The sequence below is a fragment of the Diabrotica virgifera genome, chromosome 1 (genome assembly GCF_917563875.1).
Source record: "Diabrotica virgifera virgifera chromosome 1, PGI_DIABVI_V3a".
Classification (NCBI taxonomy): domain Eukaryota; kingdom Metazoa; phylum Arthropoda; class Insecta; order Coleoptera; family Chrysomelidae; genus Diabrotica; species Diabrotica virgifera.
In genome coordinates this window covers 149,976,628-149,992,716 of record NC_065443.1, presented here as the reverse complement: position 1 = coordinate 149,992,716, position 16,089 = coordinate 149,976,628, and the positions used below count along the sequence as shown (strand labels likewise).

General features: G+C 32.9%; 1 protein-coding gene across 3 annotated transcripts in view; it reads right to left on the bottom strand.

Moving 5' to 3' along the window:
- The window catches only part of LOC126881171 (probable phosphorylase b kinase regulatory subunit alpha), a 241,563-nt gene extending 225,955 nt beyond the window's left edge, over window positions 1–15,608 (bottom strand). For 2 of the 3 annotated variants that reach the window (XM_050645257.1, XM_050645252.1), the window contains exon 1: window positions 15,153–15,608. In XM_050645257.1, coding sequence (XP_050501214.1) covers window positions 15,153–15,528 — 376 coding nt within the window. In that variant the 5' untranslated portion in view covers window positions 15,529–15,608. The remainder of the gene's footprint in view (window positions 1–15,152) is intronic. The other variant, XM_050645261.1, reaches the window with a different exon arrangement.
- Window positions 15,609–16,089: the final 481 nt, after the last annotated feature.

Here is a 16,089-nt window from a genome sequence, read left to right as displayed (position 1 = left end):
GTCAATTCTTCTTCTTCACCTTGTTCCGGGTTCATTATTGTTTCTCTTTCTTCTTCTACATCCGTTTCTTGATACATTTCTTCGAAATACTTCTGCCATGTTTCTGCTTCTATGGTTACATTAGCTGTCCGTTTTCTACTACCTAGCTTTAAGTATTGGTACAGTGGTTTTGAATTGTGTCTCTTATTTTCTGTTTCGATCTCGTTCATAATTTCGTCTACTTTTTTATTTTTCTTTGATTTAAACAATTTCTTTGTCTTTTTCCTTTGATCTTGGTATTTTTCTCGTTCCTCTTCTTTACCTGTGCTTAGCCATTTCAATCTTGTTTTATTCTTTTCGTCCACTGCTAGTTTGCACTCTTCGTCAAACCAATTGTTTCTTCTTTCTTTTTGCATTTTTCCAACTACTTTCTCTGCTGCAGTGTTTATTCCTTGTTTGATTTTTTTCCACTGCTCCTCCATTTCTTGTTCCTCCTTGAACTGCATCTCTACATTTACTTCTTTTACAAATCTTTTTACTCCTTTATCTTTCAATTTATCTACGTCCCATCTTCCCTGTGCTTTTCGTCTTTCATTCTTTGTTGTTTTTATTTTACATTTTGCAATCACTAGCATATGGTCCGAATCGATGTTTGCCCCTCTGTGAGATCTCACGTCATTTATCGACTGTTTGTGTGACTTTTTAATAAGTACATGGTCTATTTGATTCCCCTCCAGACTGCCTGGTCTCATCCATGTTATCTTGTGTATGTTTTTGTGTTTATATCTCGTGCTACTTATGTCCATGTTTAATGCCGCTGCTAAATTACATAATCTTTCTCCATTATTGTTTGTTGTGCTATGTAATGAGTTTTCCCCTGCAACCTCCCTAAAGCATTTTTCTTTACCTATTTGTGCGTTGAAATCGCCTATAATAATTAATATATCTTCTCCCGGGATTTTTTCGGCATTTTCTTCTAGTGTTTCATAGAACTGTTGTTTTATTAAGTCATCACTGTTTTCTGTGGGTGCATAGACATTTATTATGGACAACTTGTTCGGTTTGCTGTTTACTCTTATGTATGATAATCTTTGACTTATGGGTTTAAATTCCATAACTTTATGCCTCATTTCCCCTAACACAATAAAAGCAGTTCCTCCATATCCTTGTTTTTCTTCTCCAGCATACCATACTGTATAATTTTCTTTTTCGATTTTTCCATGTCCCCCCCACCTGGTTTCTTGAATTCCTGCAATATCTATATTGTATTGTTTCAACTGTGTCGCTAGCTATTCCATTTTTCCTTCTTCTAGCAGTGTCCTGACGTTCCATGTTCCAATTTTTTTGTAATTTTTTTAATTCTCTTCCTTTTTTTTGTATTTTTCTTATTATTTTGAATATACCGTGACTCATTTACCTCTTCGTTTGCATTGTCTGTTTCCTTTTCATCCATCCATTCTCTTTTGTCTAGTTTTTTGGGACATTTTCAATTTCTATAAGTTTATTTTCTCTTGCATTCCATTTTAGCACTTTGTCATTTATTTCTAATTTCTGGTATCTGATTTTTACTTTTGCTCCTTTGCTTCTCTGTTGTTTTGCTATGTCTCTGATTTCTTTTTGTATCTTTGCTTCCTTGAACGTCAGCGCTGCATCTATGTATATTTCTCTACAGTCTCTTGTGTATTTGAGTTTACCTTTTTCTTGCAGTATTTTCTGTTTGTCTTCCCAGCTCTTCGTTTCTATTATACATTTCTTGTATCCTATCTTAAACGCACTTTTAACTTCTATTTTCAGTTGCAGCTCTGTTTCCATCATTTTTTGTATGTTTTCTCTTAGTCTAACTTCATCTTCCAGATCTACCTGAATTCCTGTTATGATTAATTTATTGCGTATTTTTTCTTTATCGATCTTCTCTAATCTATTCTCCATGAGTGTTAACGCTTTTTTGAGTTCTTCGTTTTCTTTCTCCCATTTTTGTTCTTTTTTTCTACTTCTCTTTTTAAATTTTCTGTTTCTGCTTTGTTTTGCTTAAGCTTCTGCTTAATATCTTCCAGTTCGTTTTTCATATCCTTGATTTCATCTTTAATCTCTGTTTTGCTTTCCAGGATATCTTCTTTAATTTCTTGCCTCATCTGGCTCAGCAATATCTTAATCTCCTCCATGTCGTTAATATTGTACTTACTTTTTTTATGCGCGTGTCTGGAGCTTTCTTGCTTTTATGTTGCTCTTCTTTGTCTTCTTCAATCGAGCTGTCGTGCTCCGGTTTGTGTCTTTTTCCTTCTTTTTTATTTTCTTCGTTGTTCATCTATTTGTCTTGTTGTTTGTTTTCTAGACTGAAAATCTTTATCAATATAATGAGAGAAAAATATATTTTTAGTTCACTTAAAGCTTATAATATACACAAAAAATAGGAAAATGTAACCTGTGTCTAATAGTAATTATTATTATTATTATCTTCTTATTTTTAATTACGTTTTGGTAAGGTCTCAGATATTTTGCACACGCCGGCAACGTCGCAGAATATTTGACCGGTGTTACCTTAGCCATAAATTCCATCCATAAATTTTTTTTTCATATTTTCACAAAAATTTGGTATAAATTTATCAAAAATGAATAAAACAGATAATATTGACAAGAAAAATGTTATATATGTAACATATGTTTGGAAAAAAAATTTAAACCGGCGATGTATTGACGGTGAGTAGATAATGCCACTCAAATTCAAAAATCCTTTATGGATGGTACGTTAGTCAACTTTTTTTCTCAGTTTTTTGTTAAATTCTCAAAGTAAATATAATAAAGCATAACATATAAAAAAATCGTGATGGAGGTATTTTCCAAAACAACTTAGATGTATTGCGCGCTATTCATTAATACGTCTCAAATTCAAAAATCCTTTATGGATGGTACGTTAGTCAACTTTTTTTCTCAGTTTCTTGTTAAATTCTCAAAGTAAATATAATAAAGCATAACATATAAAAAAAACGTGATGGAGGTATTTTCCAAAACAAGAGAAAAAAATTCTGAAACTTATATGTATTGCGGGCTATTCGGTAATACGTCTCACATTCAAAAATCCTTTATGGATGGTACGTTAGTCAACTTTTTTTCTCAGTTTCTTGTTAAATTCTCAAAGTAAATATAATAAAGCATAACATATAAAAAAATCGTGATGGAGATATTTTTCAAAACAAGCGAAAAAAATTCTGAAATTTAGATGTATTGCGCGGTATTCGTTAATACGTCTCAAATTCAAAAATCCTTTATGGATGGTACGTTAGTCAACTTTTTTTCTCAGTTTTTTGTTAAATTCTCAAAGTAAATATAATAAAGCATAACATATAAAAAAATCGTGATGGAGGTATTTTCCAAAACAAGCGAAAAAAATTCTGAAACTTAGATGTATTGCGCGCTATTCATTAATACGTCTCAAATTCAAAAATCCTTTATGGATGGTACGTTAGTCAACTTTTTTTCTATGTTTTTTGTTAAATTCTCAAAGTAAATATAATAAAGCATAACATATAAAAAAATCGTGAAGGAGGTATTTTCCAAAACAAGCGAAAAAAATTCTGAAACTATTGCGCGCTATTCATTAATACGTCTCAAATTCAAAAATCCTTTATGGATGGTACGTTAGTCAACTTTTTTTCTATGTTTTTTGTTAAATTCTCAAAGTAAATATAATAAAGCATAACATATAAAAAAATCGTGATGGAGGTATTTTCCAAAACAAGAGAAAAAAATTCTGAAACTTAGATGTATTGCGGGCTATTCGGTAATACGTCTCACATTCAAAAATCCTTTATGGATGGTACGTTAGTCAACTTTTTTTCTCAGTTTCTTGTTAAATTCTCAAAGTAAATATAATAAAGCATAACATATAAAAAAATCGTGATGGAGGTATTTTTCAAAACAAGCGAAAAAAATTCTGAAACTTAGATGTATTGCGCGCTATTCATTAATACGTCTCAAATTCAAAAATCCTTTATGGATGGTACGTTAGTCAACTTTTTTTCTCAGTTTTTTGTTAAATTCTCAAAGTAAATATAATAAAGCATAACATATAAAAAAATCGTGATGGAGGTATTTTCCAAAACAAGAGAAAAAAATTCTGAAACTTAGATGTATTGCGGGCTATTCGGTAATACGTCTCAGATTCAAAAATCCTTTATGGATGGATCGTTAGTCAACTTTTTTTCTCAGTTTTTTGTTAAATTCTCAAAGTAAATATATAAAGCATAACATATAAAAAAATCGTGATGGAGGTATTTTCCAAAACAAGCGAAAAAAATTCTGAAACTTAGATGTATTGCGCGCTATTCATTAATACGTCTCAAATTCAAAAATCCTTTATGGATGGTACGTTAGTCAACTTTTTTTCTATGTTTTTTGTTAAATTCTCAAAGTAAATATAATAAAGCATAACATATAAAAAAATCGTGAAGGAGGTATTTTCCAAAACAAGCGAAAAAAATTCTGAAACTATTGCGCGCTATTCATTAATACGTCTCAAATTCAAAAATCCTTTATGGATGGTACGTTAGTCAACTTTTTTTCTCAGTTTTTTGTTACATTCCCAAAGTAAATATAATAAAGCATAACATATAAAACAAACGTGATGGAGGTATTTTCCAAAACAAGAGAAAAAAATTCTGAAACTTAGATGTATTGCGGGCTATTCGGTAATACGTCTCAAATTCAAAAATCCTTTATGGATGGATCGTTAGTCAACTTTTTTTCTCAGTTTTTTGTTAAATTCTCAAAGTAAATATAATTAAGCATAACATATAAAAAAAATCGTGATGGAGGTATTTTCCAAAACAAGCGAAAAAAATTCTGAAACTTAGATGTATTGCGCGGTATTCGTTAATACGTCTCAAATTCAAAAATCCTTTATGGACGGTACGTTAGTCAACTTTTTTCTCAGTTTTTTGTTAAATTTTCAAAGTAAATATAATAAAGCATAACATATACAAAAATCGTGATGGAGGTATTTTCCAAAACAAGCGAAAAAAATTCTGAAACTTAGAAGTATTGAGGCAATAAACCCGACGTCAAAGGATGTATTAAAAGGCATTTTCCAAAGTCTTTATAACGACATCAGCCTTATGTAACCCGAAAAAAAAAAATAAAAAATTCCAAAAAAGCAAATTAAGATATAGACTTCACCAACAATGATAATAAAAATAAAAATCACACACACACACACACACACACACACACACACACACACACACACACACACACACACACACACACACACACACACACACACACACACACACACACACACACACACACACACACACACACACACACACACACACACACACACACACACACACACACACACACACACACACACACACACACACACACACACACACACACACACACACACACACACACACACACACACACACACACACACACACACACACACACACACACACACACACACACACACACACACACACACACACACACACACACACACACACACACACACACACACACACACACACACACACACACACACACACACACACACACACACACACACACACACACACACACACACACACACACACACACACACACACACACACACACACACACACACACACACACACACACACACACACACACACACACACACACACACACACACACACACACACACACACACACACACACACACACACACACACACACACACACACACACACACACACACACACACACACACACACACACACACACACACACACACACACACACACACACACACACACACACACACACACACACACACACACACACACACACACACACACACACACACACACACACACACACACACACACACACACACACACACACACACACACACACACACACACACACACACACACACACACACACACACACACACACACACACACACACACACACACACACACACACACACACACACACACACACACACACACACACACACACACACACACACACACACACACACACACACACACACACACACACACACACACACACACACACACACACACACACACACACACACACACACACACACACACACACACACACACACACACACACACACACACACACACACACACACACACACACACACACACACACACACACACACACACACACACACACACACACACACACACACACACACACACACACACACACACACACACACACACACACACACACACACACACACACACACACACACACACACACACACACACACACACACACACACACACACACACACACACACACACACACACACACACACACACACACACACACACACACACACACACACACACACACACACACACACACACACACACACACACACACACACACACACACACACACACACACACACACACACACACACACACACACACACACACACACACACACACACACACACACACACACACACACACACACACACACACACACACACACACACACACACACACACACACACACACACACACACACACACACACACACACACACACACACACACACACACACACACACACACACACACACACACACACACACACACACACACACACACACACACACACACACACACACACACACACACACACACACACACACACACACACACACACACACACACACACACACACACACACACACACACACACACACACACACACACACACACACACACACACACACACACACACACACACACACACACACACACACACACACACACACACACACACACACACACACACACACACACACACACACACACACACACACACACACACACACACACACACACACACACACACACACACACACACACACACACACACACACACACACACACACACACACACACACACACACACACACACACACACACACACACACACACACACACACACACACACACACACACACACACACACACACACACACACACACACACACACACACACACACACACACACACACACACACACACACACACACACACACACACACACACACACACACACACACACACACACACACACACACACACACACACACACACACACACACACACACACACACACACACACACACACACACACACACACACACACACACACACACACACACACACACACACACACACACACACACACACACACACACACACACACACACACACACACACACACACACACACACACACACACACACACACACACACACACACACACACACACACACACACACACACACACACACACACACACACACACACACACACACACACACACACACACACACACACACACACACACACACACACACACACACACACACACACACACACACACACACACACACACACACACACACACACACACACACACACACACACACACACACACACACACACACACACACACACACACACACACACACACACACACACGCACACACGCACGTGTGTTGTTTTGAAAAATACCTCCATCACGATTTTTTTATATGTTATGCTTTATTATATTTACTTTGAGAATTTAACAAAAAACTGAGAAAAAAAGTTGACTAACGTACCATCCATAAAGGATTTTTGAATGTGAGACGTATTACCGAATAGCCCGCAATACATATAAGTTTCAGAATTTTTTTCGCTTGTTGTGAAAAATACCTCCATCACGATTTTTTTATATGTTATGCTTTATTATATTTACTTTGAGAATTTAACAAGAAACTGAGAAAAAAAGTTGACTAACGTACCATCCATAAAGGATTTTTGAATGTGAAACGTATTACCGAATAGCCCACAATACATATAAGTTTCAGAATTTTTTTCTCTTGTTTTGGAAAATACCTCCATCACGTTTTTTTATATGTTATGCTTTATTATATTTACTTTGAGAATTTAACAAAAAACTGAGAAAAAAAGTTGACTAATGTACCATCCATAAAGGATTTTTGAATTTGAGACGTATTAACGAATACCGCGCAATACATCTAAGTTTCAGAATTTTTTTCGCTAGTTTTGGAAAATACCTCCATCACGATTTTTTTATATGTTATGCTTTATTATATTTACTTTGAGAATTTAACAAAAAACTGAGAAAAAAGATTGACTAACGATCCATCCATAAAGGATTTTTGAATTTGAGACGTATTACCGAACAGCCCGCAATACATCTAAGTTTCAGAATTTTTTTCTCTTGTTTTGGAAAATACCTCCATCACGATTTTTTTATATGTTATGCTTTATTATATTTACTTTGAGAATTTAACAAAAAACTGAGAAAAAAAGTTGACTAACGTACCATCCATAAAGGATTTTTGAATTTGAGACGTATTAACGAATACCGCGCAATACATCTAAGTTTCAGAATTTTTTTCGCTAGTTTTGGAAAATACCTCCATCACGATTTTTTTATATGTTATGCTTTATTATATTTACTTCGAGAATTTAACAAGAAACTGAGAAAAAAAGTTGACTAACGTACCATCCATAAAGGATTTTTGAATGTGAGACGTATTACCGAATAGCCCGCAATACATATAAGTTTCAGAATTTTTTTCTCTTGTTTTGGAAAATACCTCCATCACGTTTTTTTTATATGTTATGCTTTATTATATTTACTTTGAGAATTTAACAAAAAACTGAGAAAAAAAGTTGACTAACGTACCATCCATAAAGGATTTTTGAATTTGAGACGTATTAACGAATACCGCGCAATACATCTAAGTTTCAGAATTTTTTTCACTAGTTTTGGAAAATACCTCCATCACGATTTTTTTATATGTTATGCTTTATTATATTTACTTTGAGAATTTAACAAAAAACTGAGAAAAAAAGTTGACTAACGATCCATCCATAAAGGATTTTTGAATTTGAGACGTATTACCGAATAGCCCGCAATACATCTAAGTTTCAGAATTTTTTTCTCTTGTTTTGGAAAATACCTCCATCACGATTTTTTTATATGTTATGCTTTATTATATTTACTTTGAGAATTTAACAAAAAACTGAGAAAAAAAGTTGACTAACGTACCATCCATAAAGGATTTTTGAATTTCAGACGTATTAATGAATAGCGCGCAATACATCTAAGTTTCAGAATTTTTTTCGCTTATTTTGGAAAATACCTCCATCACGATTTTTTTATATGTTATGCTTTATTATATTTACTTTGAGAATTTAACAAAAAACTGAGAAAAAAAGTTGACTAACGTACCATCCATAAAGGATTTTTGAATTTCAGACGTATTAATGAATAGCGCGCAATACATCTAAGTTTCAGAATTTTTTTCGCTTATTTTGGAAAATACCTCCATCACGATTTTTTTATATGTTATGCTTTATTATATTTACTTTGAGAATTTAACAAAAAACTGAGAAAAAAAGTTGACTAACGTACCATCCATAAAGGATTTTTGAATTTGAGACGTATTAACGAATACCGCGCAATACATCTAAGTTTCAGAATTTTTTTCGCTTGTTTTGAAAAATACCTCCATCACGATTTTTTTATATGTTATGCTTTATTATATTTACTTTGAGATTTTAACAAGAAACTGAGAAAAAAAGTTGACTAACGATCCATCCATAAAGGATTTTTGAATTTGAGACGTATTACCGAATAGCCCGCAATACATCTAAGTTTCAGAATTTTTTTCTCTTGTTTTGGAAAATACCTCCATCACGATTTTTTTATATGTTATGCTTTATTATATTTACTTTGAGAATTTAACAAAAAACTGAGAAAAAAAGTTGACTAACGTACCATCCATAAAGGATTTTTGAATGTGAGACGTATTACCGAATAGCCCGCAATACATATAAGTTTCAGAATTTTTTTCTCTTGTTTTGGAAAATACCTCCATCACTTTTTTTTTATATGTTATGCTTTATTATATTTACTTTGAGAATTTAACAAAAAACTGAGAAAAAAAGTTGACTAACGTACCATCCATAAAGGATTTTTGAATGTGAGACGTATTACCGAATAGCCCGCAATACATATAAGTTTCAGAATTTTTTTCGCTTGTTGTGAAAAATACCTCCATCACGATTTTTTTATATGTTATGCTTTATTATATTTACTTTGAGAATTTAACAAGAAACTGAGAAAAAAAGTTGACTAACGTACCATCCATAAAGGATTTTTGAATGTGAAACGTATTACCGAATAGCCCACAATACATATAAGTTTCAGAATTTTTTTCTCTTGTTTTGGAAAATACCTCCATCACGTTTTTTTATATGTTATGCTTTATTATATTTACTTTGAGAATTTAACAAAAAACTGAGAAAAAAAGTTGACTAATGTACCATCCATAAAGGATTTTTGAATTTGAGACGTATTAACGAATACCGCGCAATACATCTAAGTTTCAGAATTTTTTTCGCTAGTTTTGGAAAATACCTCCATCACAATTTTTTTATATGTCATGCTTTATTATATTTACTTTGAGAATTTAACAAAAAACTGAGAAAAAAAGTTGACTAACGATCCATCCATAAAGGATTTTTGAATTTGAGACGTATTACCGAACAGCCCGCAATACATCTAAGTTTCAGAATTTTTTTCTCTTGTTTTGGAAAATACCTCCATCACGATTTTTTTATATGTTATGCTTTATTATATTTACTTTGAGAATTTAACAAAAAACTGAGAAAAAAAGTTGACTAACGTACCATCCATAAAGGATTTTTGAATTTGAGACGTATTAACGAATACCGCGCAATACATCTAAGTTTCAGAATTTTTTTCGCTAGTTTTGGAAAATACCTCCATCACGATTTTTTTATATGTTATGCTTTATTATATTTACTTCGAGAATTTAACAAGAAACTGAGAAAAAAAGTTGACTAACGTACCATCCATAAAGGATTTTTGAATGTGAGACGTATTACCGAATAGCCCGCAATACATATAAGTTTCAGAATTTTTTTCTCTTGTTTTGGAAAATACCTCCATCACGTTTTTTTTATATGTTATGCTTTATTATATTTACTTTGAGAATTTAACAAAAAACTGAGAAAAAAAGTTGACTAACGTACCATCCATAAAGGATTTTTGAATTTGAGACGTATTAACGAATACCGCGCAATACATCTAAGTTTCAGAATTTTTTTCACTAGTTTTGGAAAATACCTCCATCACGATTTTTTTATATGTTATGCTTTATTATATTTACTTTGAGAATTTAACAAAAAACTGAGAAAAAAAGTTGACTAACGATCCATCCATAAAGGATTTTTGAATTTGAGACGTATTACCGAATAGCCCGCAATACATCTAAGTTTCAGAATTTTTTTCTCTTGTTTTGGAAAATACCTCCATCACGATTTTTTTATATGTTATGCTTTATTATATTTACTTTGAGAATTTAACAAAAAACTGAGAAAAAAAGTTGACTAACGTACCATCCATAAAGGATTTTTGAATTTCAGACGTATTAATGAATAGCGCGCAATACATCTAAGTTTCAGAATTTTTTTCGCTTATTTTGGAAAATACCTCCATCACGATTTTTTTTATATGTTATGCTTTATTATATTTACTTTGAGAATTTAACAAAAAACTGAGAAAAAAAGTTGACTAACGTACCATCCATAAAGGATTTTTGAATTTGAGACGTATTAACGAATACCGCGCAATACATCTAAGTTTCAGAATTTTTTTCGCTTGTTTTGAAAAATACCTCCATCACGATTTTTTTATATGTTATGCTTTATTATATTTACTTTGAGATTTTAACAAGAAACTGAGAAAAAAAGTTGACTAACGATCCATCCATAAAGGATTTTTGAATTTGAGACGTATTACCGAATAGCCCGCAATACATCTAAGTTTCAGAATTTTTTTCTCTTGTTTTGGAAAATACCTCCATCACGATTTTTTTATATGTTATGCTTTATTATATTTACTTTGAGAATTTAACAAAAAACTGAGAAAAAAAGTTGACTAACGTACCATCCATAAAGGATTTTTGAATGTGAGACGTATTACCGAATAGCCCGCAATACATATAAGTTTCAGAATTTTTTTCTCTTGTTTTGGAAAATACCTCCATCACTTTTTTTTTATATGTTATGCTTTATTATATTTACTTTGAGAATTTAACAAAAAACTGAGAAAAAAAGTTGACTAACGTACCATCCATAAAGGATTTTTGAATGTGAGACGTATTACCGAATAGCCCGCAATACATATAAGTTTCAGAATTTTTTTCGCTTGTTGTGAAAAATACCTCCATCACGATTTTTTTATATGTTATGCTTTATTATATTTACTTTGAGAATTTAACAAGAAACTGAGAAAAAAAGTTGACTAACGTACCATCCATAAAGGATTTTTGAATGTGAAACGTATTACCGAATAGCCCACAATACATATAAGTTTCAGAATTTTTTTCTCTTGTTTTGGAAAATACCTCCATCACGTTTTTTTTATATGTTATGCTTTATTATATTTACTTTGAGAATTTAACAAAAAACTGAGAAAAAAAGTTGACTAACGTACCATCCATATAGGATTTTTGAATTTGAGACGTATTAACGAATACCGCGCAATACATCTAAGTTTCAGAATTTTTTTCGCTAGTTTTGGAAAATACCTCCATCACTATTTTTTTATATGTTATGCTTTATTATATTTACTTTGAGAAGTTAACAAAAAACTGAGAAAAAAAGTTGACTAACGATCCATCCATAAAGGATTTTTGAATGAGACGTATTACCGAATAGCCCGCAATACATCTAAGTTTCAGAATTTTTTTCTCTTGTTTTGGAAAATACCTCCATCACGATTTTTTTATATGTTATGCTTTATTAGATTTACTTTGAGAATTTAACAAAAAACTGAGAAAAAAAGTTGACTAACGTACCATCCATAAAGGAGTTTTGAATGTGAGACGTATTACCGAATAGCCCGCAATACATATAAGTTTCAGAATTTTTTCTCTTGTTTTGGAAAATACCTCCATCACTTTTTTTTTATATGTTATGCTTTATTATATTTACTTTGAGAATTTAACAAAAAACTGAGAAAAAAAGTTGACTAACGTACCATCCATAAAGGATTTTTGAATTTGAGACGTATTAACGAATACCGTGCAATACATCTAAGTTTCAGAATTTTTTTCGCTTGTTTTGAAAAATACCTCCATCACGATTTTTTTATATGTTATGCTTTATTATATTTACTTTGAGAATTTAACAAGAAACTGAGAAAAAAAGTTGACTAACGTACCATCCATAAAGGATTTTTGAATTTGAGTGGCATTATCTACTCACCGTCAATACATTGCCGGTTTAAATTTTTTTTCCAAACATATGTAACATATATAACATTTTTCTTGTCAATATTATCTGTTTTATTCATTTTTGATAAATTTATACCAAATTTTTGTGAAAATATGAAAAAAAAAATTATGGATGGAATTTATGGCTAAGGTAACACCGGTGAATATTTGGCCGTACTTCTGTTTGCTAATTTATTTATGGCTTTCAGTAATTAAATATTCATTAATGTTTAATTATACACGTTTTTGTTATATTCAATGTTTGTTGTATTTGTAACTTAAAAAAATATTGTTCTGTATAATATTATTGCAAATCTCCTCTCTTACGTGCATCAAATTAACAGAAAGATGACTTACAGTTGAAATGTTGAATTCACCACACACTTTGTGAAAATTTCACCAAAAACCAATGTTTACTTCCGTACTAAAACAACTTTTTTCACCAGAGAGCAAATCACCTTGTGTTCACACCAACTTTTAACACACAAAATACATATTTCTCTTTAATTTTAGGGCAACAAAACAAAACATCCAAAAATTTACATAGGAGGTTGGGAACTTTCACCATCGATATGGAGAATAAGGTTCAACTATGAGTTATACCAATATTACAAAGAACCATCTATCCATAGCAAATTATGCAAAAATACAAAGATTGTGCTGGACAGGTCACCTTATAAGAATGGATAAGGACAGAACACCTAGTAGAACACTTAGCGGAACTATGGTGGAACATCGGCCAGTAGGAAGAGGTAGATAGACATAGTGTAAACGTATGCTAAAGGGATATTGAGGGAGAATAACTAGAGGAGAGCAGCCAGGGACAGAGATAGTTGGAGGCAGATACTGGGGGAGACAAGGCCCGCCTTGGGCTGTAGCACCATACGAGAGCGAAGTGATATATTTGACATAATAATTTTAACAGCTAACCACACTTATAAAAAATCAAATTATTCTTCTATTTTACAAAAATTGATCAAAACCGGCCGGGGTGGCTAGGCCACTTACATAGAATAAACAAAATGGAGCCTTCAAAACACATTTATAACCAAAGACCAGATGAAGTGAGGAAGGAGGCAGACCCAGAGCATGATTTAAGGACCAGGTGGAAGACGACTTATGAGTGTTAAGAGTACAAAATTAGAAAACCAAGGTGACGTACAGGAAGGAATGGAAGCGTATTCTAGAACAGGCCAAGACCCACCATGGTTTGTTGAGCCAATGATATGATGATGATGATCAAAACAATAATCAAACTCTACTAAAAAACAGAAATAGTTCAGCAAAATTCTATTAAACAGAAAAATTAATCACCCAGTTCTTAGGTATTTTGCTTGGATGTGGATTAGGTCGGTTTTGTGTTGGTATTCAAGAGTACTTCATAACAGCTTGTCAAATATGTGAATTCAATATTCACGTTGCAGCCCTAGATTGCAAATAACTTTTTACTAGGTCTACTCCCTAATTTTTTAATAAATTATCTTCATTGTTTAGTATATTCCGTATTAGGATTATTATGTTTGGTAATTTCCTGTATTATGAAAGAACTTACATAAAAGAACAATGGTAGTCTATCAGAACAAAGTAATTTTTAAAACAAATCGATTTTTTTGTAAAATATGTAAAATGTAGGTATGTGTTTATTTTTATGAAGGGTACTGAAAATCCCTATAATGTATATTATTTATTTTTTAAAAAACTAACCTTTTACGTCGTAGCCTTGGCCTGACAGACCACCCTCCTTGAAGAAGTGTTATTTATTTGTTAGCGTAATATCGAAATATTTCTTATTAATACCTTACCTACAACAACTTGACCGCTTACAGAAGAGTATTTAGCATGTAAAGAATCCAATGGATTTTGGGTCTGTTTAAATCTCTCAACTTTTTCCTTCTGCTGCATCATACACATTAACAACCCCCTCATTAACTTTACACAGGACTGTTCTAATTCATACGTTTTAGCTCTATCTTCGTCTTGGTCTGCTATTTTCTTATACGCCATGGAAAGACCCCAAACTGATAATATACAATAAACATTGTCTCTGATCCATGCATGACTATTTTCTAAACTGGCTGGAAATAATCCTGTAACAGGATTTTGATGTTCCATTATGACCTTATGTACTAGACGTTGGTAGTAGTCCAGGCGGACGCCTGAATTACTTCGGCTCCTCATTTTTCTTAAAGTATTTAAATATTAAACTTTTCACTTAAAACTATTTTTAAAGATCAAAACATAATTAATCAAGGTGATTTAAATGACAGAATTGACATTGACATATCATTAACAATAACATGTGACTTTACGTCTAAACGTCTAAACTTCTCTCTTGGACTTGTACGTGGTGTGTTAACAGTTCCTAAAGTAATCAAATGTTTATTTGAATTTATTTTTTAATTTTAATTTTTTATTTTAATAGCTTAAGCTTAAGTTAATACATGGCGTTTAGTTTAATAAGCTTTAATAATAAAAACCTACAGATAGAAGTGAAGAATTACAAAGAATGATGAAAGCACTAGATAGAGAATCGACAAAGGTAGGACTGAAGATGAATTACAGTAAAACAAAAACCATGAGCAATCAACAAGAAGAACTAATAATTACAGTGGCATAAACAAGAATAGAACAAATCACTAGATTAAATAAAGAAAATCAGACCGAAGAAATAAAGAGAAGAATAATGTTACTTATTCTTTTATGGGGCGCGCGAGGTTTTCCCAACACGACTCTACCTTA